General features: G+C 41.8%; 1 protein-coding gene across 1 annotated transcript in view; it reads left to right on the forward strand.

Moving 5' to 3' along the window:
- The window catches only part of LOC105734327 (WASH complex subunit 2A-like), a 51,017-nt gene that overhangs the window by 11,628 nt on the left and 23,226 nt on the right, over positions 1–16,163 (forward strand). Inside the window, 10 exon segments of the mRNA XM_064383194.1 lie at positions 674–797; positions 800–846; positions 4,072–4,165; positions 5,159–5,220; positions 6,451–6,498; positions 12,418–12,528; positions 13,077–13,164; positions 13,795–13,863; positions 14,593–14,711; positions 15,227–15,284. Coding sequence (XP_064239264.1) covers positions 674–797; positions 800–846; positions 4,072–4,165; positions 5,159–5,220; positions 6,451–6,498; positions 12,418–12,528; positions 13,077–13,164; positions 13,795–13,863; positions 14,593–14,711; positions 15,227–15,284 — 820 coding nt within the window.

The raw sequence follows: 16,163 nt of genomic DNA on the forward strand, positions 1-16,163 counted from the left end.
TGAATCTGAGAGTATAGACCTGTTACTCCTCCAGCAGTGGGGAAGTAGCGTGCCATTCATTGTTAGGATACTTCTCCACACAGTAGTCGCACCTCTGCTTTTGTAGATGATGACTGACCTTGGAGCTCTGGGACCTTAAGTAGTTCATTGCATGTCTAGAAAGGGGCAAACTTGGGATTTAAAACTTGCAGTCTTTTTTTTTTTTTTTTTTGGAGATGGCATGTTGCTCTGTAGCCCAGGCTGGAGTGCAGTGGCGCGACCTCGGCTCACTGCAGCCTCGACCTTCCGGGTCCTGGTTCAAGCAATTCTCCTGCCTCAGCCTCCTGAGCAGTGGGATTACAGGCACGTGCCACCATGCCCAGTTAAGTTTTGCATTTTTAATAGACGGGGTTTCACCGTGTTGGCCAGGCTGGTCTTGAACTCCTGACCTTGTGATCCGCCTGCCTCAGCCTCCCAAAGTGCTGGGATTACAGGTGTGAGCCACTGCGCCTGGCCAAAACTTGCAGTCTTACTCCAAAGTCTATGTCAAGGCATTCAGCAGAATTTGACTTTGTTAACATTTTTAATTAATTTTTTTGGAGCTCGAGCCTAGGGTTTAGAGAACATTCACAATATTCTCTTGGGGCGGTATCAGTATATTGGAGACCCATACTGCATGATATTTGTTTTGTAGGAGAAGGCTCGGGAGCAGAAAGAAGTAGATCTCATTCCTAAAGTCCAGGAGGCTGTGAACTGTGGCCTACAAGTATTGGACAGTGCCTTTGAGCAACTTGATATCAAAGCAGGAAACTCAGACTCGGAGAAAATGATGCTAATGGGCGAGTGGAACTGATCCTTGAACCAAAGGTAAAGACGTTCAACTTAAATATTTAGTGTACACCTGTTATGTTTGGGCTACTTTACTTGGGCACACGATTAGTAAGTAATAGAGTTAACGTTTAGGAAGTGAGTATGTCACTTAGCAGTCTCACATTGACTCCACTAGAAAGGCTCGCTTTTCCCAAGCACTGATGGGGAGTGCAAGGCAACATGTCAAGTTGGGGGTGCAAAGATGCAGGGCATGGCTTCTGCTCTCAAGGTGTGTGTCACAGGTCTGGTGGGAGAGTGAAGACATTCATACCAGTAACCATTATAAATGCTCTGAGAGAGAATTGGCTTCCAGCTGGAACTTTGGGGCAAAGATGATATTTGAATTGGGATTTGAAGGATGAGTAGGCTGGAGAGATAGAGAGTGTTGGGAACCTGAAAGTATGTAGCTTGGGCTAAGGAAAACTGCAGAAGAGCTGAAAGGCATTTGGGTTGTTTCCAGTTTGGGCAGTTATTAAATATAAATGAAGCTGCTGTGAGCATTCCTGTCCAGGCTCCCTCCTAGCCTAGTGAGTGTTGGTTGCTTGACTACGCCTTTCTCCCACATTGTTCAGGGAGATAAGTGGGGCAACACAGAGTCTCGGTGGTGAACACAGAAAGTTGCCACAGTGATTTTGAGAAACAGCCCTTGTGACACACAGGGCCTTTTGAATTAAAACATGCCACAGAACCAAACTTTTTTTTTTTTTTTGAGATGCAGTCTCATTGTGTCACCCAGTCTGGAGTGCAGTGGTGCAATCTCGGCTCACTGCAGTCTCTGCCTCATGATTCAAGTGATTCTCTTGCCTCAGTCTCTCGGGTAGCTGGGATTATAGGCACCCACCACTACGCCCAGCTAATTTTTGTATTTTTAATAGATACAGCAGAGGATGTTTCACCATGTTGGCCAGGCTGATCTTGAATTCCTGACCTCAGGTGGTCCGCCCGCCTCAGCCTCCGAAAGTGCTGGGATTACAGATGTCAGCCACTGCGTCTGGCCTGAACCACCAGACTCTTGTAGTCATTCTTTAGCTTCACATTTCTCTTCCAGTTTGAGCTTTGCTGTGTCACATCAAAGTGAGGCAGATTGTTTGGAACTGAGCAGCCCACTTGCTGCTTGGCTTTTCACTGTATGACTTTAAAAGTCAGCTGTGGACTCTGGGAAATGTATTGCCTGGGCCACACTTGAAACTTTCTTTTTTTTTTTTTTTTTGAGACGGAGTTTCGCTCTCGTTACCCAGGCTGGAGTGCAATGGCGCGATCTCGGCTCACCGCAACCTCCGCCTCTTGGGTTCAGGCAATTCTCCTGCCTCAGCCTCCTGAGTAGCTGGGATTACAGGCACGCGCCACCATGCCCAGCTAATTTTTGTATTTTTAGTAGAGACGGGGGTTTCACCATGTTAACCAGGATGGTCTCGATCTCTTGACCTCGTGATCCACCCGCCTCGGCCTCCCAAAGTGCTGGGATTACAGGCGTGAGCCACCGCGCCCAGCCCCACACTTGATACTTCCAAGACACACAGTGCTTTCTCTTTTTTTTCCCCTGGCAGAAAAGTTGTGCAGGTACACTTTTCTTTTATAGGAGGATTTGGGAATATCTCTGAGTCAGTGAGAATTAGTCCAAATTCACGCTGTCTTTGCTTTATACTCCATTGGTTGCTGTGACATCGTTGACCCTTTACATTAACCCTCCCAATCTTTCTGTTCTTGTATGAAACATCAGAATTATTCTCCCCTGCTCCAGGGTCCTTTGACAAGGAAGAGTTATTATTGTCAAAGGGCAATGCCTTACAGGGCACAGGGCAGCTTTTCCTCCACCAGTGGAGGTAGGAGGCTGTCCAAGCGTGGAGCACTTTCTTGATTCTACTTTTTTTTTTGAGACAGAGTTTCACTCTTGTTGCCCAGGCTGGAGTACAGTGGCATAATCTCAGCTTACTGCAGCTTCTGTCTCCTGGGTTTAAGTGATTCTCCGCCTCAGCCTTCTGAGTAGCTAGGATTACAGACATGCACCATAACACTGGCTAATTTTTGTATTTTTAGTAGAGACAGGGTTTCACCATGGTGGCCAGGCTGGTCTTGAATTCCTGACCTCAAGTGATCCACCCAACCCAGCATCCCAAAGTGCTGGGATTACAGGCATGAGCCACTGCACCTGGCCTAATCTATTTTTATATTAAAAAATATATATTTTCACTCATTAGTACTGCTTTTTAGAGGACAGCTCTCCAGAAGGTTCAGTTTCTTTCCTTGGTCCTCCTCCTCCTGGACGTTATACTAGGAGGTTGCACCCTTTTCCCTGTTTGCTTGCTGCTGATAAACTTTTGGTAGGCTTTTGCCATTTTTGTTAAATTTTGTTAATCCGGCCCTTGGAGAGGGAGATTCTGTGTGATTCAGCTTTATCTTGCCTTTTTTTTTTTTTTTTTTTTTTTTGAGATAGTTTCACGATTATTGCCCAGGCTAGAGTGCAAAAATGATCTTGGCTCACTGCAACCTCCACTTCCCAGGCTTAAGTGATTCTCATGCCTCTGCCTCCCAAGTAGCTGGGACTAAGGGGCACGCTACCACGCCTGGCTAATTTTTTGTATTTTTAGTAGAGATGGGATTTCACCATGTCGGCCAGGCTGTTCTCAAACTCCTGACTTCAAGTGATCCATCCGCCTTGGCCTTCCAAACTTCTGGGATTACAGGCATGAGCCATGGCGCCTAGCCTTACCTTGGCATTTTTACCTAGGATTTGACTTTTTAAAAAATCAGTGAAATAAAGAAGTTTTTGGCTGGGCGCAGTGGCTCATGCCTGTGATCCCAGCACTTTGGGAGGCTGAGGCGGGCGGATCACAAGTTCAGGAAACCATCCTGGCTAACATGGTGAAATCCCATCTCTACTAAAAATAGAAAAAAATTAGCCGGGCGTGGTGGCAGCCTCCTGTAGTCCCAGCTACTCGGGAGGCTGAAGCAGAAGAATCGCTTGAACCGGGAGGGGGAGGTTGCAGTGAGCTGCAATTGCACCACTGCACTCCAGCCTGGATGACAGAGTGAGACTCTGTCTCAAAAAAAAAAAAAAAGAATTTTTTTTATTTTTAACTTTTAGTCCTGCTTTGTTTCTTATTCTCCTCCTTTGTTATGTAGCTTGTTTCGGGTAGTCAGATGGACCAGGATGTCAGGTGGCACATGTAAGTTTGTTTTCAACCGAAACGTTTGACGGCTTATTCCTTTCCTGGTGTACAGGATGTATACGTTGATCGTCCTTTACCGTATCTCATTGGGTCAAAGCTGTTCATGGAACAAGAAGATGTAGGTCTTGGAGAGCTGTCCAGTGAAGGTACTTTTCTTCACCAAATAATTTGTTAGTTTTAACATTTCTTTTTTTATTTTAAAATAATTTCAAACTTTAAAGTTTTAAGATTAAAGAACTCACGTATACCCTGTACTCGGGTTTACCAGTTAACTTTTCACTACATTTGTTTTATTGTTCTCTACATATACATAATATTTTGTCTTGAACCTATTTGGGAGACAATATTCATGCCATTACGTCTAAATGTTTCTGTGTGCGTTTTCTTTCTTTCTTTTTTTTTTCTTTGAGCTAGTTTCGTTCTTGTCACCCAGGGAGTGCAGTGGCACAATCTTGGCTCACTGCAACCTCCACCTCCCAGGTTCAAGCAATTGTCCTACCTCAGCCTCCTGAGTAGCTGGAATTACAGGCACCCGCCACCATACCTGGCTAATTTTTGTATTTTTAGTAGAGACGGGGCTTTACTATGTTTGCCAGGTTGGTCTCAAACTCCTGACCTCAGGTGATCCTCTGTGTGTGTTTTCTAAGAACAAGGGCATCTCTTGTATAACTATAGTAGAATTGCAAAAGCCAGGACATTATCTGTTATCCAATCTGCTATGTTCGCATTTTGCCATTTGTCCCAGTGGCACCCTTTACAGTCTCTCTCTTTTGTTCTCTGGTCTAGGACTCTATCCAGGGCCGGTTACCACATTTAGTTGTCAAATCTCCAGTTATCTTTTAGTCTGATGCTGTTACAGCCTTTCTTTGCTTTTTATGACCTTGACATCTGTAAAGAGTACAGGCCAGTTTTTTTTTCTTTGTAATGAATAATATTTTTTGAGGAGAGATACTTAAAGACTACATAAATATCTAATTCCTTACCATAATGAAGACACTTTTAATTCCAGTAAATGGGTATCGATGGTTTTATCAAGATCTCCGTGTTGCTCTTGTATGGTGGTTTGTGATTTTGAGAAGGAGCTAAGGACATTTTCTTGTGAATATTGGTGTGGTGACCCTTATCTCTCTTCTCAACAGAAGGCTCTGTAGGCAGTGATCGTGGCAGTATTGTGGACAGTGAGGAAGAGAAAGAAGAAGAGGTAAGGGCTGTTTGGTATGACCAGGTCACGGTGGGCAGCAAGCTTAAGATGGGCCTAGCAGGCTAAGTAAATAACAACTGTGAATTTGTAATCTGTTTCCATAAAGCTTTTAACAGTGATAGAAGCCACATTCTGAGTTCTTTTAATCTAGGGTTAGATTTCCTTTTTGCCTTATGTACAATAATCAGGAAAGCTCCTATAATCTGTTTCACTGTTATCCTACCTCCCACCTTGACACCAAATTCCTTCTTCACCCAGTATATTTTTGAGAAGGACAGCTTAGATGTTTTGGTGGAATCTCTGCCTGGGATATAGTCTTGAGTATATTCTGTCTTTGAACAATTCTAAGAAAAAAAATACACACATTTAGAACTTTCGTCAACTGTAAAACGTAGAGCAGGATATGCTGAAGGCAACCACATACATTCTATTTTGCTGCTGCTTCTAGCGCCTTCATATCCACAGAGCATAATCTCATTTCCTAGTCTGGCGTTTGAGTCTGTGGGCCTTGACCACAGTTGAATCTGCAGTTGTTCTTTAGATGGGATATTCATTATTGCAAGGGACACAGCCATGTTGAAGGAGAGTCCTTGAGTATGGGGTTTCCGAAAGGAGACAGTGTTGTGTGTGTGCTTTTCTCTTCTGATTGGTCTCCCTTTCTACACTCTCCCTCCCCTGCCCTTCTTCCAGCCGTACAAAGAAAAACCTGACAGCCGGAAATAAGCTTTCTTAAGTAACTATTAGCTGAATCCCTTGCTTTTAGCCATGGATGTAGGTCTTTACTAAATTGCTGGTAGCAAATACTCATGTTACCTTCTTAGGCCTAATGAAGTATTTGTCCTATCAAGAGGAACTAGAGACAGTATAGTCCAAAATGTAAAATAATACAAACTGACTTTCGATAATTTAGTTAGTTTAATGTGCAGTTCTTACTTTAAATCCAAAGGCAAGAGTTGAAAGTGCAGGTGATGTGAGCAAATTGTTAGAGGCATTTAAGTGAGCCACAACAATAACATGTTAACTGGAACAATCCTTGACAATATTGCCAGCTGCCCCACTACCTGCACCTTGATACTTAAGGTGACCAGTAGTCAGTACAAAGACTGAGTGTCAGAGCTTTTTCTCCATTTGACATGGAATCAGCCTGGCCCAGAGACTTAGACCTGAAATCATTTCTGTGCTTCGAAGTAAAGCCTGTTTAACAACAAAGCCTTTTTTTCCCCTCCGAAGGAGTCAGATGAAGATTTTGCCAATCATAGTGACAATGATCAAAACCGGGTAAGGCTCATGTGTTGAAATGACTTTGTTGGCCGGGCGTGGTGGCTCAAGCCTGTAATCCCAGCACTTTGGGAGGCCGAGGCGGGTGGATCACAAGGTCAAGAGATCGAGACCATTCTGGTCAACATGGTGAAACCCCGTCTCTACTAACACAAAAAATTAGCTGGGCACGGTGGCACGTGCCTGTAATCCCAGCTACTCAGGAGGCTGAGGCAGGAGAATTGCCAGAACCCAGGAGGTGGAGGTTGCGGTGAGCCGAGATCGCGCCATTGCACTCCAGCCTGGGTAACGAGCGAAACTCCGTCGCAAAAAAAAAAAAAAAAAAAAAAAAAAAAAAAGGAAATGACTTTGTTTTTACATTTTAATTGAAGCATAGTATGTATATTAAAATTACTTTTGGGAGAGAGATCCAAGATGGCTGATGATTAGCAGCTCGGGCACGTACCTCCCAGTGAAAGCACAAAGAACGAGAGGACCCCACACTTTCAGACGAATATTAGTTGCTCACGGACCAGGAGATTCCCAGTGGAGGAGCTCCACGGGTCGCCAGGGCGACTCTTGTGGCCGGCGTGGCGGTTTTGCTGGTGCCTTAGCACGCCAGTTCTTGGTGCAGAGTCCGGATATTCCCGGGCAGAAAAGCACCATCAATCTTAACACCGCTGTTTTGGCCGGCTCAGTGGATTGCTCAGATTTCGGCGCAGGGAATCAACAAGTTGGACGTCAGAGACCCAGTTAGAAAGTCGGTAATTATAAAGACGACAGACGGACAAATATATAATGAAGGGAAGAAACCAGCGTAAGAAGGTAGAGAATACTCAAAATCAGAATGCCTCTCCCTCTACAGGGGATTGCAATTCCTCATCAGTAACGGAACAAGGCTTAATAGATTACACCTGTGTTCCAATAACAGAAGCAGGTTTCAAAACGTGGGTGATAAGAAACTTCTGTGAATTAAAAGAACTTGTTCTAACCCAATGCAAAGAAACTAAGAACCTTGAAAAAAGGTTTGACGAAATGTTAACGAGAATGGACAATTTAGAGAAGAATATAAGTGAATTGATGGAGCTGAAAAACACAACACGAGAACTTCGTGAAGCATGCACAAGTTTAAACAGTCGAATTGATCAAGCAGAAGGAAGTATATCAGAAGTCAAGGACCAGCTCAGTGAAATGAAACGAGAAGACAAGAATGCAGAAAAAAGGATGAAAAGGAATGAGCAAAGTCTCCAGGAAATATGGGACTATGTGAAAAGACCTAATTTACGTTTGATAGGTGTACCTGAATGTGACAAAGAGAATGAATCCAAGTTGGAAAATACTCTTCAGGATATCATTCAGGAAAATTTTCCCAACCTGACAAGGCAGGGTAATATTCAACTCCAGGTAATACAGAGAACACCACAAAGATATTCTTCAAGAAGACCAACCCCAAGGCACATAATCGCCAGATTTATTAGGGTTGAAATGAAGGAGAAAATACTAAGGGCAGCCAGAGAGAAAGGTCAGGTTACCCATAAAGGGAAACCTATCAGACTTACAGCAGATCTCTCAGCAGAAACCCTACAAGCCAGAAAAGAGTGGGGACCAATATTTAACATCCTTAAAGAAAAGAACTTTCAACCCAGAATTTCCTATCCAGCCAAACTAAGCTTTATGAGCGAAGGAAAAATTAAATCTTTTGCGAACAAACAAGTACTTAGAGACTTCACCACCACCAGGCCTGCTTTACAAGAGCTTCTGAAAGAAGCACTATACATATAAAGGAACAACCAAAATCAGCCTTTCCAAAAATACATCAAAAAGCAAAGAACTTTAACACAATAAAAAATTTACATCAACTAATGGGCAAAACAGCCAGCTAGCATCAAACGCCGGTATTAAACTTATATATATTTTAATTGGATAAAAAGCCAAAACCCATCGGTATGCTGCATCCGGGCCCATCTTACATGCAACAATACACAAAGACTCAGAGAGAAGGAGGAAGATTTACCAATCAAACAGAGAGTAAAAATAAACTAATAAACAAAAAGCAGGAGATGCAATTCTCGCCTCTGATAAAGTAGACTTTAAAGCAACAAAGATCAAAAGAGGCGAGGAATGACATTACATAATGGCAAAAGGATCAATGCAACAAGAAGAGCTAACGATTCTATAGATCAACGAGATAGAAAATTAACAAGGATATTCAGAACTTGAACTCAGACCCAGAACAAGTAAACTTAATAAACATTTATAGAACTCTCCACTTCAAATACACAAAACATACATTACCACCTCACACCTATTCCAAAGGTGACTATATAATTGGAAGTAAATCACTCCTCAGTAATCGCATAGCATTTCATAGGTTTAAATTAAATATTGGTTGGCTGTTTGTTTGTTATCTTCTTCCCTTATTCCTTCCTGACTACATCATTAAGTATATTATCAGTATAAAAGAGGTTTTCAATACCCATTACTAAATTGCATTCTAGCCTGAGCAAGAAAGCAATACTCCCATTCTCTCTCCCTCTTTCTTTTCCTTCTCCCACCTCCCCATTCTCTCTCTCTCTTTCTCTTCCTTTTTCCTCCTTCCTATTCTCTCTCTCAAAAAAAAAAAAAAAAAAAAAAAAAAAAAAAATTACTTTTGAATTTTATTTATGACTAAGTGAGGATTTTTTCAGTATACAACTTATTTTCCTTTAGGCATTTCATGTATTTAGGCTATTTCCTTTGTATATTTTTTCCCAATTTTCCTTTATAGTTTATCTTCATTTTCTTAGAAAACAAAGAAGTAAAAAACAAATTGGAAAACAGAGCCTCTAAAAGAAGACTCAGTTACCCAAACTGAATTGCTTTGCATGAGTCCCTCTCCTGAGTCCCCCTCTCCTTGTCCCCTCTCCTGTTTTAAAACTGGAGACAAGCTAGTAGTGACATTAATGAATATTCACAAGATGAAAACTTCTGACCCTACTGTCTTAGTACAGTTATCTTAATTTTTGAATATCTAAGGGCATATTGTTTTCATAGTATGCATATTTTATTTTCTGCCCTTTTATGTTAACATTTCATAAATGTTTCCTTATTTTATTTTATTTTTTGAGATGGAGGTTTGCTCTTGGCGGCCAGGCTGGAGTGCAATGGTGCGACGTCAGCTCACTGCAACTTCTGCCTCTAGGATTCAAGCAATTTTCCTGCCTCAGCCTCCTGAGTGGCTGGAATTACAGGCGCCCACCACCATGCCAGCTAATTTTTTTGTGTTTTTATTAGAGATGGGGTTTTACCATGTTGGCCAGGCTGGTCTCGAACTCCTGATCTCAGATGATCCACCTGTCTCGGCCTCCCAAAGTGCTGGGATTACAGGCATGAGTCACCACGCCCGGCCTCCTTATTTAAAAAAGTCTTTGCAGTTTGCTTTGTATAGTCTTTGCTATATACTTTTAAACTTACTAAATATGATACTGTCATAGTCTCTAAATGTATAAAGAGTTTTATTTTTGATGTAACAATGTATTCAATATTTTCTTTTCTTTTTTTGAGACAGAGTCTGACTCTGTTGCCCAGGCTGGAGTACAGTGGTGTGATCTTGGCTCACTGCAGTCTCTGCCTCCAGGGTTCAAACCATTCTTATGCCTCAGCCTCCCTGAGTAGCTGGGACTAAGGTGTATGTCACCACGCCCGACTAATTTTTTGTATTTTTAGTAGAGACGGGGTCTCCCCATGTTTCCTAGGCTAGTCTAGAACTCCTGCGCTCAGGCAATCCACCCAGTCAGCCTCCCAGAGTACTGAGATCACAGGTGTGAGCCCCATACCCAGCCAATATTTTCATACATAGAAATCCTTTGCTTCTGTGAACTGTTTCTTCAGAATAAAGTGGTATAGAATTATTAACATAACTCTTAATGTCTGGTGGACCTTCTAAATTACAGATTATGCATGTTGATTTTCCTCCAATCTCATCACTGGGGTGATGATTTAAAATTTTTTTTTTGCTAAAAATTTGCATTTCAATTTCTTAACTGGGAAATATTTTTTTCACAAAAATGTTTAACTATCAAATAAAGGATTTTGTATTTTCTGGTTGGTACTGTATTTTTCTGGTTGTATTCATAAATGTGGTTGGTCTTTATAATTTTAATAATCAGTCTTTCTTCATAGGATATTTGTTTCTATGGAATTTCCCATTAAAATCTGCAAATATAGACAGTTTTTCTTTTTTTTGGAAACTGAGTCTCGCTCTGTCCCCCAGGCTGGAGTGCAGTGGCACGATCTTGGCTCACTGCAACTTCCACCTTCTGGGTTTAAGTGATTCTCGTGCCTCAGACTCCCAAGTAGTTGGGATTATAGGCATGCGCCACCATGCCCAGCTAGTTTTTATATTTTTAGTGGAGATGGGGTTTCGCCACGTTGGCCAGGCTGATCTTGAACTCCTGACCTCAGGTGATTGCCTGCCTCAGCCTCCCAAAGTGCTGGGATTACAGGTGTGAGTCACCATGCCTGGCCACAAACAGTTTTTCTTTCTTTCTTTCTTTTTTATTTTTTTGAGACAGGGTTTCACTCTTGTTGCCCAGACTGGAGTGCAGTGGCGTGATCTCGGCTCACTGCAACTTCCACCTCCCAGGTTCAAGCAGTTCTTCAGTCGCAGCCTCCCTAGTAGCTGGGATTACAGGTGCCTGCCACCACATCCAGCTAATTTTTGTATTTTTAGTAGAGACGGGGTTTCACCATGTTGGCCAGGCTAATCTTGAACTCGTAACCTCAGGTGATCCACTCGTCTTGGCCTCCCAAAGTGCTGGGATGACAGGCATGAGTCACCACGCCTGACCACAAACAGTGTTTCAAAACAGTACAATATAGTGATTAAAAACACCTGCTTATGCAACAGGTTGGTTCTGTGTGCTGCGGCCAACCTCAAAGTTGTAAGGATTAAATTAGGTAATAAAGTGCTTTTAGTAACATGCCTGGCACAGTTTGTTGATTCAAACATTGAAAAAAAAAATTTCTAATTATACATAGTAGTATATACCTTTGGAAAAATTAGAACTTAACAGATGAGGCTAAGTTTGAGCCTTCCAGTTCTTTCCTTCTCTGTATACTCTTCAGAGGTAACTGGGGTCATGCTCTGGGAGCATGTCTTTCCAGGTCTTTCTCTTTGCTTTTGTAAATGCACCTGTTTCCACAGAAATGCTATAGTGTATGCAGAGGTGGTATCATGCTGGATTTGTTATTCTGCACTTTTTTGCGTGACCTACCTTGGATGGCTCTCTAGTTGTTACAACTTTTACCTTTTAACTATTACTCAGTATTCTTACTAAGGTCAGACTATGCTGATTTTGTTTCTATTTCTCTGGTATTAGGCCAGGCACGGTGGCTCATGCCTGTCATCCCAGCACTATGGGAAGCCAAGGTGGGCGGATCACTTGAGATCAGGAGTTTGAGACCAGCCTGGCCAGCATGGTGAAACCCTGTTTCTACCAAAAATACAAAAATTAGCCAGCTGTGATGGCAGGTACCTGTAATCCCAGTTACTCAGGAAGCTGAGGCAGGAGAGTCCCTTGAACCCAGGAAATGGAGGTTGCAGTGAGCCAGGATCACCCCGTTGCACTCCAGCCTGAGCAACAAGAGTGAAACTCCTTCTCAAAAATAAAAATATTTCTCTAGTAACAACCAGTTTTGATATTTCAATATTTTGCTTTTTTTATTCTTGTTGTTACAGTCTTATTAAATAATATATTTTTATTTAGATTCCAAGTAAAGCTTGTGTATTATTTGTTCCAGCTTATCTGCTGCTTCATAACTTGCTGCATCATAATTATGATTATTATTTTAAAAAGCTGTTACCTCTTTGAAGGAGGAGCCTAAAGGCTAAGTGACAATATCTCTTCTTCAGCTTGGTGACTATCTAATGGTTCTAATCTGATTATTTTATACTCTTAGCACACGACACAAATGAGTGATGAAGAAGAGGATGATGATGGTTGTGACCTTTTTGCTGACTCCGAGAAGAAGGAGGAAGATATTGAGGACATTGAAGAAAATACTGGACCTGTAAGGAAGACTGTAGTTGCTGTTGCTTGGCAGGGTTTTAGCACTGATGACTTGTTTCTTGTATTGTCACTTACTTTGTATCACTCTCATTTTTGCATATTTCTCATTTCATTTACACTTCAGAAGATAATGGCGAGCATCTCAAATTGCAAGTACCACTTTCCTGTCCAGATGTTATGATTTTATGAGTCAAATCATTCAGAATATGTGTGGTTCCAGAGTTTCAAGACCCTAGTGCTCCTGTCTTTCTCCCCATGCAGCTTATTCTTATTTTCTTATTTAGATTTTTAAGTATTAAAGTGAAGTACTATAAAAGTAAGAAAAGCAAAGAACGTCTCTCTTTGAAGGAACATTTTATGAGTCCTATTCCTTGGGTGAGCTGTATAGTGTACATATGTATAGTGTACATGTTTAAATTCATTTAATTACACTGTTTTTTCCTCAGTTGAATTTCTTTGCTCTTGTATACATAATGTTTTTAGGTGTCCAAAAGTGAAGTGTACTGCTTTTTTACAAAAAAGTGACTCTTTTGATTTCTCCTGCTGTAGAAAAGAAGCAGACGTACATCATTTGCTAATGAGCTGGCTGCCCGCATCAAGGGTGACGCCGTGGGCCGAGTGGACGAGGAGCCAACAAGTGAGCCCCAGCCACATTGACAAGAAGTAGGGGAGGGGTAGTGCAGGGCCTTCTGCTGGCTTCACCAAAAGCAGGTTTCCCTTTTTATTAGTAACTACAAATGCAGAAGAGGCTTAAATTGTAGCGCTTACTCCTTTTTTGGTTAATGAACTCCTTTTGATAACTGAACGCTGTGGACCCACAAGCAAAATGTATGTGTACACATCTAGATAATACTTTACATATAATTTCAGGGGATTAATGGAAACTCCAGAGAACCATAGGCAACAGCTTAAGAATTCCTGGCTGAATATTTACTCCTGTATTTTGAACAAATAAGAATGTACTATATAATAGCACATTCTAGTTATATAACAGGGTAGAAAGTTAGCATAATAATTCTTTCAACAAATATGATTCTGATACGCACATGAGCTGGTATGAAAGCAGAAGCCTTCTGCCTTACAAAGAGACTCTTGAGTGCCTACCACGGGCAGGGCAGGGGGTTCAATGCTCTGGTGAAGCTGAGATGGAAGGCAGTTGTCTTGTTCTTAGCTATGAGTTATGAGGATGACAGACTTGTAGAGAAACAGGATGTGTATACTGAGGGAGGACTTAGTACTATTAAAACTGTGACCTATGCTTTTCAAGCCTTATCCTCAGGAGAAGCAAAACCTCGGAAGACACTGAAAGAGAAGAAGGAAAGGAGAACTTCAGACGGTGGGCCTTTTCCATCAATTCTATTAATTTAGGAGACTTTTGACTCAGGTATGTTGCTTACATAATTCATAAAGTACTGCTTTGCATGCTGTTTTCCCTCTGACAAATGGGTCTGTCTCCATTTACTTTTTTTAGCCTCTGAAAGCATGTTTTGGGGTGCTGGGAGGAGATGGGGTATGGACTAAAAATGCCTGTAAATATTTGATTTATTAGATTTTAGAGCAATCATGTCTTGTCTTTCTAGAATTCTCTAGAAGTACAGAAACTTAGGGATCTCTAGCATTTGTTTATAAGGAATATATCAGGCCTTTTCATATTAAGCAGTCATGTCTGCTGCATTCCACTTGCCCCTGTGTCAGTCTGCAGATCCCTTTGTTTAGTCTACCCTTCCTCCCCCCAGATTGTTGGGGAAATGGGTCTTGAATATGGCATCTGACCCTAATACTTCCTTCAAAGTAAATCTAGATCAAGGATGCTGGCCTAGAGAATGAATGCTCTCTGCTGCAAGCATTGACATATTTGAGAGTGGGGGCCCACAGGGCCTTTTGAGGGCATCAGTGGACTATGCCAGGGGTTTAGTGTGAAATTCATCAGACTGCCTCACACTTTGTTAAATAGGGTCAGATAAACTCCTTGCCAGTTTGGAGATGTTGCAGATGCCAACCCGGGAATCTGGGTTCCAGACCCATCTTTAATGCTCCCTGCAAAACATTGCTTTCTGTTTGCTAGATGAAGAGGATAACTTATTCGCACCCCCTAAGCTGACCGATGAGGACTTCTCACCATTTGGCTCTCGAGGTGGCCTGTTTAGTGGGGGCAAGGGGCTCTTTGATGATGAGGATGAGGAGGTGAGTCCATGGTACCCAGCGACACTCCCTGCAGCTGTATCGGGTTCACAAGGAAGAAATATGCTTTGTTTCTTTAGTGGGAGTAAACAGCTTCTCAGTTGGAAGTTGTTTCTATTTTCAGATTTTGGGACATTTTGAACTAAGAATCTCAGAGTGAGAAATACCGTATTCTTCTATCCTTTGTTAGGTGAGGAGAAGATGTGCACTTGTTAGTGTGAATAATTTACTAGGTGATTGTTTCTTCTCTTATCTGTTATCTTTCATCTTTGTATTTAATTCCTGGACAGACCTCCCAAAGTGCTGGGATTACAGGTGTGAGTCACCACACCTGGCCTAAATTATTTTAGGGTCTGGTTTTGCCGTAGTTATCACTTTGCAACTGATTTTCTGGGAGCATAGTAAATACGTAGTTTTAAATCTTATAGGTTACTTTTCCTTAGAAATCCTCAAATGCAGCTATGCTTTCTCCTGTTTTTTTTTTTTTAATCCTTTGTCATATACGTTATTACAACCAGAGTGACTTCTTCACGGAAGCCCCCCAGGATCGACAAGCTGAAGCCTCTGTTAAGGAGGGTAAGCTGGGGGCTGGCCAACTGCGTCTCAGTGCGCAGAGTTCCAAAAGTGTCTTTCTCATTAGGAGATGGAACCCCGAGGTTGTTCCCAAGTCTTGTTTCTGCGTTGAGCAGGAAGCTGTTATTTTGACCTTGGTCCAGTTGAAAGTAATTCATCTTCACTAATTCATGTCCTGGAAAAAACAGAGTACCATCTGCAAACCCACATCACAGTCTTGCCTCTTTGTTAGGAGAACTCATCAAAAGTCAGACAAGAAAAGTACCCTAGAGCAATGTTGAGAATGGTTTTCATTTAATGAAGTTTAATTTAAAGAAACATTTTTAACATTCTGCATATAAGTTGGAGACCAGTAATTCCCCAACCCAGTGTGCATTAAAATCATCTGTAAAGTTTTATATACACTTTCTTCCAGCAGACCTTAGTTATATATATATATATATATATATATATATATATATATATATATATATGTATATATTAGTAGAGACAGGAAGGTTTCACCATGTTGGACAGTTGGACAGGCTGGTCTTAAACTCCTATCCTCAAGTTATTACCCACCTTAGCCTCCCAAAGTGCTGGGATTACAGGCCTGAGCCACTGCACATGACCCATCTGTGTAGTTTTTAAAAAGCACAAATATAAATCTATTTCTTAACTTACAAATGTTACTCAATTAGGTTTGTGGTAATTCTCGGGACTTGAGAATTAGTGATTTTAAGCTCCGCGTCTCCTGGGCACACGCATCAGAGCTGGGCCTCGTGGGCCGCTCCTTGTGCTTGCTGTGCTGACTGCTTACCTGGCTGCCCTCTGCTTTCTGCTGTCCATGGTTTGGCAGAGGTGACTTGCTTGGTTTCCCTCTTTGCTCTTATTGTCTTTTTT

This window comes from Aotus nancymaae, unplaced genomic scaffold (genome assembly GCF_030222135.1).
Source record: "Aotus nancymaae isolate 86718 unplaced genomic scaffold, 86718_ANA_hifiasm-v0.15.2.pri h1tg000003l, whole genome shotgun sequence".
NCBI classification, from domain to species: domain Eukaryota; kingdom Metazoa; phylum Chordata; class Mammalia; order Primates; family Aotidae; genus Aotus; species Aotus nancymaae.